This window comes from Poecile atricapillus, chromosome Z, assembly GCF_030490865.1.
Source record: "Poecile atricapillus isolate bPoeAtr1 chromosome Z, bPoeAtr1.hap1, whole genome shotgun sequence".
Taxonomy (NCBI): Eukaryota; Metazoa; Chordata; class Aves; order Passeriformes; family Paridae; genus Poecile; species Poecile atricapillus.
In genome coordinates this window covers 43868601-43887127 of record NC_081289.1, presented here as the reverse complement: position 1 = coordinate 43887127, position 18527 = coordinate 43868601, and the positions used below count along the sequence as shown (strand labels likewise).

Sequence of the window (18527 nt, the reverse complement as noted above, 5' to 3'; positions counted from 1 at the left end):
CCTCAAGCCAATAAAAGGTGTGAGAACTTGCCTTGGTGAAGTATTGCAAAAGTAATTTCCTACACGAGCGTGCTCTGGCATTTCCTGCCAGAACAATGAAGATCACTCCCAAACTTCTGCTAAGGCTTTTTGCAGACTGCCAGCCACCGGGCTGCTCCAAGGGTTAGTATCTCAGCAGCACAACGGCTGAGTGCAGCCCCTGATACACCAGGACACCGACTGGGCATTCCCAAGAATTTCATTCAAGGTCCTTTCTTCATGTCTTTGCCACACCATGGAGCCAAGCATGCTACACCTCTCCTGTGACAAGATGAAAACCTTCTCCTGCCTTTGAAAAGAAACAGAGAAAAAGGATGAAATTCAGTCCCTGCAAACCCCCATGAAAGTCGTCTTTCAGAGGCACCTGCAAGCACATGAGCTGTTCCTGTGCACACATGTGTAGAGCTTTATGCTGTTTCCAATTACTTGACTCATTCATATTTATATTTCTACTGCTTATTTAGTGATTCCTTTGGAGAAGGCCTCTGGGCACAATGAGGCTGCTGAAATACTCTGCAGCCACTATTCTGGTGGTCTGATTTTAGTGAATTAATTGTATTATTTTAAATAAAGGATCGCAAATAGGCAAACAGAAACTGCTTCTGTAAGCAGAATAACATAGATTTCTATGGAAGGGCTTGCTTTTCATGTTCAATAGCACCAGAGCCAGTCATGATTTTCCTTACAGCCACCAAAAATAACAGAAATCAGAATTTTAACAACTGATCTGATATTCCATCTCATGTATTCACTAACAACTTAGTAAGCAGCAGTTAAAAGGATTTTCTATTGCTGGCAGTCTCCCTCTGCCCTATATATTGCATCTAACCACGGGAAGCACCTGGCTGTCACCAACAATGGAACTAAATGACTTCTGTTGTTTCTGCATCACTACTCTACAGTTTTAAATTAAATGTAATTCTGAGCTTGCAGGCTGTCCACAGAGGAGTTAGCTTGAAGACACATTGCCCCATCATTTTTGACCCCTGGAGCGGTATGCTTCTAGTTGTCAGTGCCTCTTCAGTGGGCTGCAGCTCCATTCCCATGAGACTCTACTGTGAGTGAATTCCCTGCTCTCATTTAGGACCCCAAGTGTGTTTCTTGGCGGTTGAAATCTAAGTATGGAGCTATTATTAGCAGTTGGCTTTACTAGTAGTGTTTTATTTTAGGGCTAATTATACATTTTTTTGTTATGCCCATCCCCCCACTAAGGTGATGGTGCTGGCTATCTGTATGCAACATTCTTGTTTAATCAGGAGAGTAACTTTTGCTGTTAAACCAGTAGTGACTTCATAAGTTAACCTATACACTTCTAGTAATGTCTACTCCAGCTCCAGTACTACTAACCCAAATGTGAATGAACTAAACTAAAATGCAGTGTAATTAACTGTGTGTACTTTCCCGATGGTTTACATCTTAACACATCAATCTTTCAGAAAAGGCTTCAGCTGGCAGCTAGAAAGCTACTAAACAAAGCCAGTTATAGTGACACTACTAAAACAAAAACTGTCCACTGTTGGTTCCAATATCCTTAGGTTGGAGATTTACTGCCCTCATAGGATTCATTTTGCCCCGATGATTTCAGTGTATTCTTCATGTGAACACAGCTAAGTACAAGGTTGCAATGATGACAGACCACCACATTTCTGCATCACAGCTGAACAACATGCCACCAATTACTCAGGCTGTGCCAGGGAAATGAACAAAGAAATGCAGTCACATCTCTGCAGCCAGCTCTGAGCCTCAGGACCAGTATCTGTGGAATCAAAGCCTTTTTCCCTGCTGTCCAGGATATCACATTCATCTCCAAGACAAGTTACTATGGCAACTAAACCTGGGTTTAGTGGATGAAGGCATTGCTGTGCAAGTCAGTGTTTATTTTGCCAGTAATATGGCTGGGATATGGCTGTCCATGTAAGATGGACATAGCAAGGATTTTTTATCTCTCTGCTCTTCACTCTCTTACCCCTGACAAAAAGAATTACTTTAGCACCTAAAGTCATATCTACCTGGATCTCAGCTTTTCTGCTTAACTCAGTACCAGTTGCAGAATATTAGATCAAGCTGGACTGAGATGTAAAAGCAAAGACTGCAACTCATGCTCTCTGCTCACTCTTCATGGGTGATTTTTTACCCAAGCCCTGCTTCATTTGCCCACACAGAAGTGCCCAGAGCCATCACTAAAAGCCCCAGGAGGAAGGATCAAGCAGCACTGTATAGCTTCTGCTGAGACTGAACAGCCTGGGCTGCCTTAAGTTTGCTGAATTCAGGTGACTTGAAAAGCTTTTCAACATAGTAAGGACCAGAGTAGACTTTGAAGCATTCACCAAGCAAGCCTAGGGTGTTCCCTCTGGCCCTCCTCCCACAATATAGATGGGAGCTAGAGAACCAAGGTGCTCAGCCTGCTTTCCATGCCTTGGCCCTTGCCCTGCAACACTGCAGTGAAGAACTTGCATGTCTCTGTGGTCAGCTACAAGGGCACAGATAAAAAAGACTGTTTGGAGTTTGTTGGCTTGTATTTTTTCTCTGTTTGTTTTTTAAAAGGCTGAAACCCCATGAGAATTAAAGGTAATAGAACTCCTTATTCCTGGAAATCAATACCAATGAACAGCGACTTTACAGTTTACTGGTATTACTTGAATAGCCCAAATTCTTCTTCTTCTTCCTCATTATCTGGAACATAAGATAATATTTGTGTGGTTAGGACCAAAGATGTAACTGAATGTACCCCTCACTGGAAATGTTTACAATGGCTTCAATACCTGCTAATTGCCATAGGTATTGCTAAGGCATATGCTCTCCCAGGAAAAACAAGACTTTGGAAAAGAAGTAGGACATTTGTTTTGTCTTCAAAGCCTGCAAACATTTACTACCAAATTAATAATTTCTGCCAAGTCAGTGCTGGGTATGACATGCCAGTAACCTGGAACTTGGCATTCACTGGATAACTAAGAAACGCTCTTCTTTAGCATTGCCCTTTGAGTGAAATTACTTCTTTCTGATCCAACACCTTTTCTTCACACCATACCTTACATGTTTCTTGAAGTGCCTTCAAAACCTCTACCCAGCACAAAATCCTACAGTATCTTAGGTTGCTGTTATTTCAATGAATCTTGTGCTCCTGCTTCTCCCTGGAAGAAGGCCAGGCAGGAAGATGGGAGAAGGGCTTTCTGCTGGCCTGCAGATCATGCTTCTAAGGAAAACACACAGGAAGAATAGAGAGGACATGCCACGTTTCCTGAACATGGCTAATCTTTTCCAGCATTTTGGGCTAGTCAGGATCAGACCTCTCCACCTATCAAACTGCAGTGAAGAAGAATGTACACGGCAGAGACTTGCTTTGCTTTGAATTCAGTCTCTCCTCACTACACAGACCAGTGAGCAAACCCAGCTTATGTTACCTGTTGCCCTGAAATGATCAAACATCTTTAATTTCAAATGATTCTGTCAGAGAATTAATAATAACCTAAAAAACGGGATGTTCCATAGATTGGCCAAACTACAATCCGTAAGTGTTGCTCTCGCCTCTGGGGAGGCATCCTTTCAGAATCTGGAGGAATGAGAACTTCAGAGAATGAACAGAAATCCCTACCAATTGCACAGCCTCCGTGTGTTACTCAGTTTTGAAACTTTCTTTGCCCCATCTTTAGGAGAAGACAGGAAAAAGAATGCTTTTCCAAATACTGCAGACTGGAGAAGCTTATTAACTAAGTCTTTCCTCTAGAGACCTCTAAGCCTCTAGTATGAAGCAAAGTTATTGTTGTTTATGCAGACACAGATGTAAGAAGACAGAGAGGGCTTAGGCAGACCACTCACAGAAAACAGGGAAAACATACACCATTTAGATTAGAAGATGAGTAGTTAAAAAACCCAGAAAATTAAAGCCTCCTAGACAGTAAACCAAATACTAAAGTAAACTAGTTCTACAATACCAATATATTAGAACACTTTCTAGTTTCCATCCTTACACAGTGTTAGCACTTCTGGCAAAAACGACCCTGCTGGACTGCCTCGAGGAAAAGGTCAGACACCATGAACCACAAAAATGGCTCAGAATCATCAATTCTGACTTCTCAGAAATTCAATTTAAGCTACACTGCCAGTCAGCAGATGTGTGGCTGTTTCCATGCTGCTCTCATTTACTTTAAAAAAAGCAAATTAAGCCCCAAATCTGACTTCCTATAGTGAGAACTAACCATGAAGGAAGCAGCTGACAAGCACCATGACAAAAAAGAGGAAGTATAAATGTAGTAAGCTTCAACATAAGCAGCAAATCCAGAAAGAACTGAAACAGTAAACAAATTCAATTTTCAATTTGCTATTTTATTACACTGGGAGAAGACTGTGTTATAAACACACTCTCCCACACCTGGTCTCCTGAAGTACCAATGAAGTTACTTCACCTGCACCTACACAAAACCATCACAAAAATACTCATTCAAGTAGCTCCTACCATTTAATAAACCAAAATGCTTTAGCATTAATTTTACACCCGCAAAAAGAAGGAGAAAATCTATTCTGGACATGAGCATAACGTGCAAATATGCCCTGAAAATGTAAGTACTGGGGAGCAAAAGTAAGAAGGCAAAAAGATGATAAAAAAGAGCTGATGAAGCAAAGAAAAATATTCAGTGACCCTGCATGTCTGTGAAGCCTTCAAAACATCAGGCTCTTTGCTTTGATGCCATTTAATGGCAATAAATCAAGAAAAGCCCAAGAACCCATTGCAGATTCATTGAGGGTTTCAGGGTGTATGGAAAAGTCAAATCAACTTGCAATGTTCTGCTTCTTGTATAATGATAAAGGCACAGCTTCCCTATGTGGCTCCAAGCACAGCACAAAATGGAAGTGCCTGCAGTCTCTGAGTAGTTCCAGACAACATAAAAGCCAGAACAATACTTGTGCCAAACATGGTTAATATGATCATATTGCATTACAGTCATTGTAGTGATATTGGGCAAACGTTATGTTGCATGAGGCTACACAATAATTGGACAGTAATCAGTAAAAACATTAAATCCCTGTTTTACAGCTGCTTCATCAGTAGCTATAAAACAATATCCTAATAAAGAGCATAAAACCAAAAAGAACTGAGATTAATAAGGCATGGTATGGCAGTTTAGAAGTAAAAGTCACTTTAGTAATATAGAATTTAGAATTAAAGAACACTATCTAAAACAAAGACCAGAGAAGATTTATTATTCAATATTTAAAAAAGAAATATAAAGCAGTTATTCCAATGGCCTACTTTTCATAGCAAATATGTCATACCGGTAAGCAAAACACAGTGCCTTGATGCTCACCAAAAAAAGCACTATAGCTGACTATAGCACTATCAGTCCCTGATCAGATAACCTTGTATGGACAATGCTAATCACTGAAGAGAAGAAAAAGACAGAAAGAAACATGAGAAAAGCTTTGGCTGATATTCAGATATGAATTTTGACTGTACAAGTAGGTATATTTATGGCAGAGTCCAAGAATGAGCAGACAAGCCATTAGAGAATGAAAGCAGTTCCTTCCAAGTTGTTTTTATCAGGCTCTGAATACATCACCTCATTTTTAGTAGGGTTCTGGTATCATGTGCAGTTAACATATAATTATTACAGAACTGTGATTGCATCATTAGCAGAAGTTTAATTATATCATTGACATTAGTGATGCCATAACATCAAGCTAAATAATAGTTCATAACAAAACCTACAATTAGCACAATTTTTCCTCCCTTTTACACCAACCAAAAGTGTTCAGCTTGGAGAAGCCTAATAGTCCATACAGAAGTGAGCTAGGGCTGAACCTGAAAGGATTGCTGGCTGGTAATTTAGTAATATGGTAATTAAAGTCTTTTCATGATGTAATTACACATCAACTACAAAAGGACAGCTGCTATACAACACTGCCAGGGTACGTGGCATGAAATGATTAGATTTGAGAAGCTTTGGTGGATAAACTGAATACCACAGACATGAGTCTGAGGTATAGCTGGCACCACACAGTACATTATTATTCAAGTCTCACACTTAACGTTTCCTTAGTTTCATTGTGATAGTAACAGTTTGTTGCACATACCTTGGTCCTCTGACAGCAGAAACTGTTCAAAACCCAGCTTTAAAAGCTTATGCTGTTTTGAAGTTCCCTGAAATTATAAAACCTAAACTTCTCCTGGGAAGAGGCAGTATAACTGAGGTTCGCATCAACCCAAAATATTTATTTCCCACACAAAACCTTCTCTCAGAGATTTCTATCTGTGGGAAACTTGATTTATTTGCAGGCTTTTTCCAGTGGAGTAGCAGAGAGGGAAGAAGGAGAATGAGGAGAGGGGAAAGGCACAAATGAGTAGGTGAACTCAAAGGAACTAAGGGTTTTGTCATCTAATTCCAACAGCAACAAGAGAAGTCCCTTGTTTGAGTGAAAAAACAAACCCTCCCGTCTCGAGAGCAGATAACCATTTCTTGAAGTAGTTTCCTTACTGTATTTCTCTCTGCCCTCCCTTTTATCTGAACAAACCACAAAGTTTACCACACAAGGCATGAGACAGCAAAAAGAAACATTTTTCCAACTAACACAAGTAAAATTTCTTGACTACATAACCAGGCTCTTCACAATAAAGGAATGCACTGTGTACCCTGGCTGTGGGCAGACAACCTCACAGTGACTTGTCTAGTCCTAAAATGTCCTTTTTGTCATGACAGCAACTCAGATGTTTTGCAACAGCTAGGTTTTTCCCTCTAAGTGGGAAAGATGGGATTTAGTGGGACAGAGACCCAGACCAACTGATCTTCAATTTAAAACTTTAAAATTTCTTTTGAGCTAGGAAAGTCTAGGAATAGACTTACCTGAAAATGAAAGATTTTGGAATAATTCTCCTCAGCATAAGAAAGATTTTTCTGTGAGGTCCATTTGGGAAGCGCAAAACCAAACTATTTTGAATCTGGAGGAACTTTATTACCAAAAAGATGTTAGGAATGAGAATTTGAATCCTGGTTTAAACAACACCCAATCTTGCTGACTGTTTCCTTTTTGATTCCTGCTCTCCCTCTTTTTCTGAAGAGATGTTCTGAGTGGACTTAATGAACACGCAAAACTTCCTGAAGACTTAGTATGTTTAACTACAGTTACAGCAATACTCTGGCACCAACTCCAGATCACCACAAACAAGAGTGTTTTGCCCTTGTGTGTCAGAGGCTGCAGTGGAGCTGAGGCTGCTCTCAGGGAGCACAGAAGGAATCCCAAGGGAACTGGAAGCAGCCAGTTCCAGTCATTTAAGAGCAAAGGTCTTGGCTACTCAGAATTAAGTCCTGCATGGCCAGTTTTACACAGCACATTTTTAAGAGACAATAAAGCAAATTAGCCAACTCAAAGAAAGAGACTCAACTGTACCTCTAGAGTGATAGCACAAGAAAATGTGATCATTTCTAATTTAATGGCAGGAGAGATATAATGTAGTGCAGCTAGTAGTTCTGCTCACAGGATAGATGATCAACTCAAACATGTTTGCAGCTACCATGTGAGGACTCACTTGACATTTGATACAAAAAGGAGATTCAATTATGTCACTTCTCCCTAGAAACTGGGTGAGCAACTTGCAACACATACAGCAAATTTAGCATCTTAAAAACAATCACCAACATGAAAAGAACAGGAATTTTATTCACAGAGGATTTATCTGACTTCCTACAGTGTAAAGCAGCAAGAGGCAATAAAAATATTAAGTTTAAACTACAAACCCCTTAACTTTTGAGTGTTGTCTCTGTAAATATATGGGTGTACACACTACAAACATGAACTGTGTGTGTACAAACCTTAAATGCAAACTCATAACCATAGCAGTCTTCACCTAAAGACAGCATGGTTCAATGCCTTTGCAGATGTTTCAGATTATTCAGCTATTAATGAACAGAATACAAGAGCCATTCGTATCATGTGGGAACTCTTCTCCCTGCCCTATTTATGCAGTGCACTGCCAAAAAAACAGGTGAAGTCTGAAGTCTTGCAAGAAGAGCCTCACTATCTTTCTCCAATGGTGTTAAGGGCAGAGCTAGAGGGGGGGAAAGAATGTGAGAGATTTCCAGTATGCTCCTATCTTTAGCAACATCAGAAAACAAAGAAAATGCTTCTTATCGTGAGTCTTCAAGCACCCAACTTCAAAATAAAACAAAGCAATAGCTCCTGAGCAGCAGCATTCAGTTCTGAGAAATGGACAAGTGAGCTAGAACAGGACAAAGCAAAAAACCTATACTGTGATAGCCTGTCTCCCTCTCCTCTTCTCCTAAGGCAAAAGTAGCAGCTATTTGCTTACTGATCACTACCTTCAATTACATTAAAATCTGTAAGTCAAATGGCCTATCAAGACTAAGCCTGGAAACAGGAGCCACGGGACTTCCTACGGAACAAATGCAGCCCTACCGGCTGTTCTGGATGCAGTCACCGTGTCAGTGTTCAACACACAATCCTACTACACACCCAACACCTCTTCTGTGTCAATGGCTTTTTAGCACCTTTCCACTCCTCTGCAAACATCGAATCTTTAGAAACTGCTACAGGACCAGAAATGCTGCCAGTTTCCTTGACTGCAACCACTGCTCAAGATATGGGAACGCTATCCCTGGCACTTACATTCATTTCTGTGAGAAGTGCTAAGTGTTCAGCCAAGAAACAGAATCTTCTTGTGATGCTCTCTGCATTTAAGGAACTCGGTAACACCAGGCCTGGGAAGTTTGGGTTGAAGAATTAGATGTGGAGAGAACACACTTACCTGCTATCACCAGCATTTGCCACATATAGCTTGCCCAACAAATAGACCACCACTAGGGCTGTGCAGCCTCCAGAAATGTTATACACGGTCCTCTCTCGCTCTATTTGCAAATCCTGTGGGAAAAGAGAACAAGATTTATAGACAGCATTGCAATTAATGTTTGAGAAAATGAAGATTCCCCTAAAAACCAAAAATACAATAGAGTCTATTAGACTATGTCCCACTGTCTGTCTTTTCTTGCAGCTATGGCCACATGAGCTGGGAGAAGAACAGAAAACTGAGGAGTACCTACTACTTATAAAAAGATGTTTGGGAAAAATCAGGTCAGGAGACTTTAATACATCAGATACTAAGGAATAAATAGCAACTCTCTGGGATACAAGAGAATTTGCTACGGCAAAAGCACAATGAAGGCAAAGATAAATGAAGCTTAACAACAGATACCTGGTGGTATAATTGGAGAGTGCTTTACATAGACAGCAGATAATTAATGAGACCCAGCTACAACATGAATAACTACCTACTTCCCTAGAGGAATGCTAGGATTATGGGGTATACACCTTAAGAACAACAGCAAGATGCACTTGTGCTACAAGGCTACCCTTCAGAAACACAGGGAATGACTGCATGCTAAGCTGATTCTGAGTGCAAGAAATATTATAGACTAAAAAGAACAGAAGTGGAGAATACAAATTATCACCAACAGTTAATAAAGTCCTAAAAAGGAAAAAAGAACCCATAAATACACACACACTCACACACACACATATATATATACATACAATGCCCCAAGAAGGCTTGTGGAACATAAAGTGAGTAAAACAAGCTATTTTCATCCATACATTTTAAACAAACACTGAAGTGTATGCTAATGAATTAATTCTGCTGTCTGTAGTTTAGCTTCAGGTAATAACATGCTACAAATTATGCTTCTCTCCTGTGCCCAGAATCAAATCCCACTTCAAACTGGTCTGTCCTTATAATATTGGATTCAAACAGGGAGCATCATTTAACATCATTATTGCAAGTATTGGCAGATCTTTTCCAGCTAAACCCGGCCTACTTTTGTGTGGCTTTTATTATGAATATATGATTTCCCCTGTTTGTGTGCATATACACATCTCTATACTTCAGCCATTTTCATATCTGCACTGAGCAACAAACAACTCAAGCTATTCATGCTTTGAGGTATGGAATTTGGAGCTTTATTTTAGAGTTAAATTTATCTGAAGAAAAACACTACAATAAATACAAACCATGACAGCTGCAGTTTGATTGAAAATCTGCAGAGGTGGGAGGAAGCCACTGTCCCATGCTTTATCTCCTACAAATTTCAGGGGAGGGAGGTGACCTGAGGCAGCAGCACGGACCCTCAGCAGCACTCGGGCACTGTCCTGAGCCAGTGGGCAGAGATGCCTGGCACAAATGAGTCACTGACTCCTCGCTGGTCAATGCATGTACATCCCATTTGTGCCATGGACACAGTGCTGAGGTACTGTCCCAGCAGGCCATCCTCAGCTCTGTGGGCAGACTGCACATAGCTGCCACAGGGACACAGCTTCTAGTGCACTCACCAACTTTTTTTTGGTGTGGGGGGGTGGGGACCAGGAGGAGAACACCTCCAAGCTATAAATCATATCTTGCAGAACTTTTGGTCACAGACACAGGCCTGTTATAAATGCCTCTTTACCAAATCTTGCCATAGAGAAGCTAACTCTCCTCCCCATGGTTTCTACATATTTCTTAATTAAGCTTAAGAGCTCAAAGGAAGCAGACATTTCTAACCATCAAAATAACTTAAATTTACAAATGCTACGGATTTTCCAAGCACTGCCAGGAATTTTAAGAAACCCTCATTTCCACAGTTCAAAATCTCCTCCAAGACCTTCAAACAGTGTGCAGTTCCTCACCAGTTTTCAGTTATGTCATATATATATTTTGCAAGTGCTGGAATTCCTGAATTAAAATTTATTTCTTTCAATAAGCAGAATTCAGAAGCATCTATTATAAGAAAGAAGATGGGAAATCCTTAGGGCCTCTTTTTTCAGAATTTTCTTGACTTAAACTGTATCTGTATACTGGGTTTTCTCAAATCATTGCTGTTGTTGGGCTCTACCATCTAGAACTTCAATTTACTACCATGACTTGTCAGAGAACCTGGAGTGCCATGTATGATTTGCTATTACATACACTACTTGACATTTTCTTTTTCAGCAGCAAGGAAAGAGGGCAAGGCTTTCTGACAGCTCAACAAGATTTGAGGGGGGAAAAAATAAAGCAAAATAAAATTAAGCTCACCAATGCCACCAACTCATTCTGATGTAAAGATACTGGCTTCTAATGAAATACCTTAATAACAGTGGTGCTGGGAAAGTAATACAAACATGGGCAGAAGCCACAAAATGCCTCTAAATATGAGAGTAAAGGGGCTCATTCTAGACAGAGTATATACAAAGCTTTCCTCTACTTTCAGAGCAAGACTTTTTTTGGTGGTTTGTTTTCTGTTTGTTTGGGGGTTTTGCCCTGTTTGGTTTCTGGGTTTTTTTTTGGGAGGGGGGGGTGGGGTGGGGTGGGGGGGGGGGGGGGGGGGGTGTGGGGTGGTGGTGGTGGTTGTTTTTTTGGTTTTTTTTCCCGAAGGAGCAGTTAATTTAGTCGGAGCCCTGCGGCCCGTGCCGGGACAGGCACTGCAGCGGGTGCCAGGTGCTCCCAAGGGTTGCCCCAGGCCTGGTCTCCCTTCCCTGGTGTGGGATGCGGAGCACAGCCTGCAGAGGACACCGCGACGTACGGAGCAGGTGAGGGCGGGCAGGGCGGCTTCCCGCACGGAGCCCGGCAGCGGCGAGGCGGCGGCACAGCCGCGGGCCGGGGCGAGGCCGGGCCGCACTCCCCACGAGCGGCGGCCGCCCCCTCAGAGCCGCGCGCGGGCCGCTCCTGCCACCTGGCGGAGGCTGCGCGCAGCGGCCGCCGCTCCCGCCCGCCGCCACCTCTGCGGAGCTCCTGCTCGAGGCCCCCGTGAGGCTCGGCCGCCTACAGGAACCAGGCGGGTTTGGAACGGCTGCAGAGAGGGAGACCCCATGACCTCCCTGGGCAGCCTGTTCCAGTGCTCTGCCACCCTCAGCGTGAAGTTCTTCCTCAGGTTGAGATGAAACTTACTGTGGTTTCGGTTATGGTCGTTGCTCCTCATCCTGTTGCTGGGCAGCACTGTAAAGAGTCTGGCACCATCCTCTTGACACCCGCCTTTCAGATAATTATGTGCATTAATGAGATCCCCTCTCAGTCTTCTCCAGACTAAACAGCCCAGCTGCCTCAATCTCTCCTCGCAAGAGAGATGCCCCAGTCCCTCAATCATCTTTGTTGCTCTGTGCCGGACACTCTCCAGTAGCTCCTTCTCGTTCCTGTACTGAGGAGCCCAGAACTGGACACAGCACTTGAGCTGTGGCCTCACCAGGGCCGAGCAGAGAGGGAGAATCACCTCTCTCAACCTGCTGGCCACACTCTTCCCACACCCTTCTCATCTAAATTTATCCTCAGAGCAGCAGCCTTTCCACCAGGATCTCAACCTCGCTATGACAGAAAGCAACTTTACACACATAGTATTAGGTATTTGATTTTAAAAAAAGTTTCAGAAGGCATAAACATAAAATTAACTCCTTAGCATACTTTACATCAAATGCCTGTAATTCTGTTTAAACTCTCAAGTCTACTGGCTATATAACAAGGGGAAACTTTTAAAAAAGCAAACTTGTACAACTCACACCATTCTCTCAAGACTGTTAACTTAATTAAAATGGCATCAATATAGAAAAAACACCTGCCTAGATTTCATCTAAGTTAAAAAAAACTCAATAAATAAGAAATCATGACACAATGAATGCAAATATAAACCTCCCAATAAATCATACAGACTAATTCTGTGCCATTTTTTCCCAATCTAAAATTAAATGGGGTTCAGAGTACAATAGGTGCTCTCTCCCCTTAACCTTTCTTGCAAATATACAGGGAAAGGACTATAATTTGATGTTTCTATCCAATATTGAACTGCACTTGGAAGCATTCCTCCTGGCTCCTTTGAACTGAATCTATAAATGCACATCTTAAAACTCAACAGATGAAAATTGGAGGATTTGATTTATGACACCTTCAGAACCTGAGCTTGTTTATTTCCTTTTAACTGGAACAATTGTGATACTGACAATTACTGACATTCACTGGTTTTTAGACAGGGCATTGAATTATCTGGAAACACAGCACAAACTTGCTAATCCCAGTTTCAACAAAGAAAACATCATTTAGATGTACTTCAAAATGGGGACAATTTAATTGCTAAATGTCTAAGTTAGGCAATGACAATTTGTGTTGGCTTTCCATGGAGTGTTTTACTCCATGTAGCTGCATGTAGCTGGACAAGACAAGAACCGTCCAAAAACCCACATCAAATAAAGGAAAAATAATTTTTAAAAGCCTTTCGAAAGCCATGGATTGCATTTTATTTGAGACTTGAGGCAAAAACAAGGAGACCTTAACTAAAATTCAAAAGCAAGTTGGGGGAAAAAATAATGGTATACTAAATGCTCCCAGGAAAAGGGGACAAAGCCATCATTAGATAAACCTATCAGGTCAGACTCTTTAAAAAAGTATCTTTATCTACTCATTATTTTCACTCAGTTCACAAGAATCCTTTGCAGCAATCGGTATTTCAGGAAAAACCACCAAGAAGCCTGCCAACGTGTCCAGGAAACCTGAGCTTTCACCAAGTGCCAGGTAAACTGATCCACTCTGCTGGCACAAAACCCTTTTACATGCTGCACATCTCGACTGCGCTGACCTAGCCCAACAATACCCGTGACGTTCCAGTACAAACAAGGACTGATTAAACAATGTGCTGTGGAAGAGGCCCAAAGTCTCCATGCAAAGACTAAATGGACTATAAGCTAGCAGGAAGTTAAATAGAGGCAGGAGGAAGATCAAGCACTGCAAGCTTAGATGAGACACAGAAATGTTGATTTTATGAATTGCTCCCTCACACAGATGAAAGAGAACACTCTTTAGCCTAAACCAAGTATAAGTGCAAAATTCCCTTCAGAGCTCCAAGTAGAAACAGTTTAATTATCTACTTTATTTATGCTGACCATTTTTTAAGCTTTCCTGTAGAACTTAATGCTGAAAGTACTTTGCATTGTGGTAGTCATTTGTTTATCAAAGACACAGAAATGTTGATTTTATGAATTGCTCCCTCACACAGATGAAAGAGAACACTCTTTAGCCTAAACCAAGTATAAGTGCAAAATTCCCTTCAGAGCTCCAAGTAGAAACAGTTTAATTATCTACTTTATTTATGCTGACCATTTTTTAAGCTTTCCTGTAGAACTTCATGCTGAAAGTACTTTGCATTGCGGTAGTCATTTGTTTATCAAAGACAATGATGACCTTCAGCCCTCTAATAAAAAAGCAAGTGGGAATTAAGATACTGGATCTGTAGTATATGAACAAAGATGCAGGGAGGAAGATATTTAGTTCCGTTTAGAAACAGATCTCTGTTTAGAAACAGAGAGAACAGATTATTATGAACTATACAAGGAATACCTGAACACCCTAACTGTTGTGAGTTATCCAGCTTTTCTGCATTTCTTATCCCCTACCCACAAAAGCCCTTACAACCAGATCCGTGAACATAAGCTGAGATGGTCTTACGTGTGAACACCTGGTGAGATGTGAAATCAAAATAAAGCAGTACAATAACAGCCCTATTCACTCAGACACATTCAGGAAGGCAGTAATGGGTAACACACATGCAGCTCTCCTAAGAGAGATAGAGTACTTGAAACAGGCTTTCCATACTGTTACTTTCACTGCCCAGTGCCACGAAACTCCACTTCTCATCTCTCCTGCTCTTGGAGACAGTTTCAACAGGAGAGAATCGTGTCACAGTCTCAGAGCCTGGCACTCTTCTGGCCTCAAAATTACACCAACTGAAGCACAAAATTTGCATTCCTCTTAGGCATGCTCTGAACCCACTAGGGCACAGTGCATGGGCTTAGCCATCTTCTCCCTCTTTTCTCTACGAAGAAGGGAGCAATCTAGTCCTTCCTTTCTGAAAAGGTGTGCTAAACTAACAGATTTTAATGCATCCTCCTCTTTCTTTTCATTTAGCAGAAATTGAGCCTACTACCCACAGTGCATAAATCTGCCTGCACAACCCCCACTGAAGTATGCCTAAGCCATGGCTGTGAATGCTGCTCCTGGACCTACCCACCTGCAAGTCCAAACCCAGTCGGTGGGTCTGCTTGCCTGCACTTCCTTGGGAAGAAAGAACAATCCAGCAAAAGATAATTGTTATTCAGAACTCAAAGTGAAGTACTATTTGTAACAACTGGAGTCACTAATTAAATGCATGTACTGGACAAAATCCACATACATCAGGAAAAATGATGATCAGATATTTCTTTTCAGACAACAAATAAAACCACTGGGAAACACTGAATAGCTCAAGGTCCTTTTCAAATAAGAGGCTTTTCTGAAAACTACAGCAACAAAATTCTTAAAAAAAGAAAAACAATTAATAGTATCAGACCTCCCAATACCTGATCCACATGTACTTGCTGGCAGGCCAAATCTTTGCTCTGCCTGAGAAGAATGACTTTCAGTAATGTGGAAAAGTGAAGGGGGAAGTTGTGGAGGAACTACATCCACTACAGAAGAGGAAAAAACCAGCTTCCATAAGGAAATATGTGGATATTCTGTTCCTATAGGGTCATGACTTCCTGACAGTTGTTCAGGCTGTATAGAAATCAAGTGGGTGGTTGGAATGAACTTCATACCCCACTCACCCCCAAAATCTGCCTCAGTGAAGAGCTGCAGACACTCTACAGTCAGCTGCTCCAACACCTATGTGAGCTAGGGGTCATTGGACCTAGCAGCCTTTGCTGCTGCTCTGGTATGGCAACAAGGCTTTATAAAGTGCATGCCCATATACTCAGCCTGTGCCAGTGCTGAAACCTGCACTGTAAGACAGGTATAAAATACTGATCTTTATCTTATAAAAGGAGGGGGAGAAGAAAATTAAAAAGTACAGCATATCAAAAATTCACGTAATTCATTACCATTGCCACAGTGCTACTTGGGAATAAAGATGCAGCTCCTGCCTCACAGGGATGTACCTGGTAAGCTGCTGAGGCTCTTAAACAGTTCTGTTCACACTCAGATGGTGTTAAAGCAATGAAAAGGAAAAAAAAACCAACAAAAAAACCCTCTAAATCTTCATCATCTCCAGGTCATGTGACTCAATGTAAACAACAAGGACTTCAGAGCCCTGAGACATACATACCATTTCCTTGAATGCACTTTCTATGGCCCCAATAACCAGGCACTCATGTGGGATCTTCTTCTCAGTGAAGAAGCGTGTTGGAGGTGTGCTGGGCGAGCCCGGGGCTCCCACACCACCGCGCAGGGAGGCTGCCCGTGTCAGTGTCCTGCTGTTGGTGGACGGGTTGTCAGGCTCCTCTCCCAGACAGGTGGGTGGGAGGACGGCTGTGTTCCTCAGGATGTCCACAATCTCCTGCAGCTGCTCCAGGATATGGTGCTGCAGCAGTTTGGAAGCGACCACAGCTGCCCCTGACCCAGCGTGTCCATCAAACAAGGACCAGTAGTACAGGTTGATCCCATCTGTGTCCTGGAGAAGCAAGAGGGGGAGAAAGGGAAGGCAAAGAGATGGTCACTGTTGCACAGTTGTGAGCGAGGTGACTAGTAGCACAGAGGCAGCAGGTGAAACACAGAAAACTTTCCCAGAGGTAACATTCTTTCTGAAATGCAGAAATACCCACAGTGTCAGTACAACTCTGGCTGAAAGAAGAGATGCTTATTTTTACCACGCATCCCTACCATGTTTTATCTTTCCCTTAACGTCTTAAAAAAAAAAAAAAAACAAACAGGAAAGAAAAAAAGGAATAAGAAAGGCTGAACTTACAATCTTTCTTACCTTACAGCCATCATAGTTTATAGAAGAATACATTTGAAGCATTTGAATACATAATGAAAGATCAAAATTCTACACAAGACAGCACCTCATACTTAACAGACCTCCTTTTTTTACTAGGCATGAGACAAAGGACCTCAGTCTAACATCCAGCAACAAACGTGAGTTCCACTTCCACAATTGGTAGATAAGGTCCATCCATGCTGGCAGATGGGACATCTCAGGCTTTCCCTGCCTGTGCTAGCCCAGGAAATAGCACCAGCACAGAGGTCCTCGAGGATGACAGCTGCACTTCATCTGATCTAGCCTCTGTTCACTGCCTGGTTCTTCACAATCCCCTAAAAAGTTTCCTGTATAGTACTGGAAATGGTGGGATACCCTACTGCTTAGACAGGGTATTAACCAAGGGCTGGAGGCAGAGTACCTCTGGGCACCATAAGGCTCCAACATGCCTGGAAAATACCAAGAGGCCATACTCTTGCTAACCTCAACATTATCACCCAATGAATTTGATTCATTTAGCAATCCTCAAGTAACCATTTAAGGCTTGTTGATACCCATCTTTGCATGACAGCATATTTGGCAGCAGCATGGGGAAAGAGTCTTTCCTGTCTTTCCTTTCCCCTCCACTTCTTTTAATCCTGCACCTTTTCCCAGCTATGCAGAAACAGCTGCTAGTGTGGCTGCCTTGCAAGTTGGACGTGGGTGGACTAATACGGATTTAGAAAGAAACAATTTTGCAAGGGACAGGAATGAAGCTATACTGTTGTAAAATATCTCATAGTAAGAAAGAATAACCTAGATCTCACTGCAATCAAAAAACCTCAAAATTACATGTGTATGTCGCATTGTGGTCTAATTTAGGATGACAGACGTGATTTGTTTTGTTCACCTGAACAAATGCTCTCTTACACTACAGATCAGCATAAAGTTTAGGCACCACCTGCATCCCAGCACTTCAAAGCACTGCCTATTTCAAATTTATGGACAGGGCTGTGAACTGCAGCTCCTTTTACTTTCTGCTGTTTCAGCTGCTCCACTAAGGTGCCATGATAATAAAAATCACATAAAAGTCGAGGTTGGTTTTTTTTTTTGCATACAGCATTGCTGATGTGGTAAAGTTCAAATATATTCTTAACCAAAGCATCAACAGCATAGTCATCTACACAGCAGAGAGCTCCTCCAAGAGGAATTCATCAGTCCCTCATGCACTTTTCATTTCATTACTGAAATGCTGTGATAAGGAGGTATTGTCCTAGAGTACTCTTTACTTACTACAGTAAAGTAAGCAGGATATATCCTAGAATGGTGAAAACCCAACATGTGTCCACATTTCTGTACATGGTTCCTTAGCCAGAAACTACTCCCCTCTCCCCCTGCACTTACCCAGCCTGGTAAATTCCTCAAAAAGCCTCTTGTGAAACTTCCCACCTGGAGGCAGGACTGGCAGTTGTACTACCTTGCTCTGGGCCCAGAATCCCTCCAAGTTCACACAACAGTTGGCTGTAAAAATCTGTGTAAGTAATTTTTAACAGCTAACAGGATTAGCAACTTAAAAACTTGCTTGTAAAAATAGATGGCTATTCATGTAAAATGTAAAGTATTTTGCCAACAGAAACAAGTTTTCCAAAGTGAAAGTGTTTCAGCTGAGAACTGAAACTATTTATTCAAAATAACAACACTTTGAGTCCTGGGATTTGTATATCAAACCACTTCTGCTCCCATTCTTCTCTTAAGAGTTTGTCTCCCTGGCCAAAATCCATG

At 41.8% G+C, this 18527-nt stretch overlaps 1 protein-coding gene across 1 annotated transcript in view; it reads right to left on the bottom strand.

Moving 5' to 3' along the window:
• LOC131592603 (protein phosphatase 1H) overlaps positions 1 to 18527 on the bottom strand; it is a 124225-nt gene that overhangs the window by 42979 nt on the left and 62719 nt on the right. Inside the window, exons 3-4 of the mRNA XM_058864206.1 lie at positions 16116 to 16460; positions 8795 to 8907 (exon numbers count right to left, since the gene is read on the bottom strand). Of these exons, the coding sequence (XP_058720189.1) occupies positions 8795 to 8907; positions 16116 to 16460 (458 nt within the window). The remainder of the gene's footprint in view (positions 1 to 8794; positions 8908 to 16115; positions 16461 to 18527) is intronic.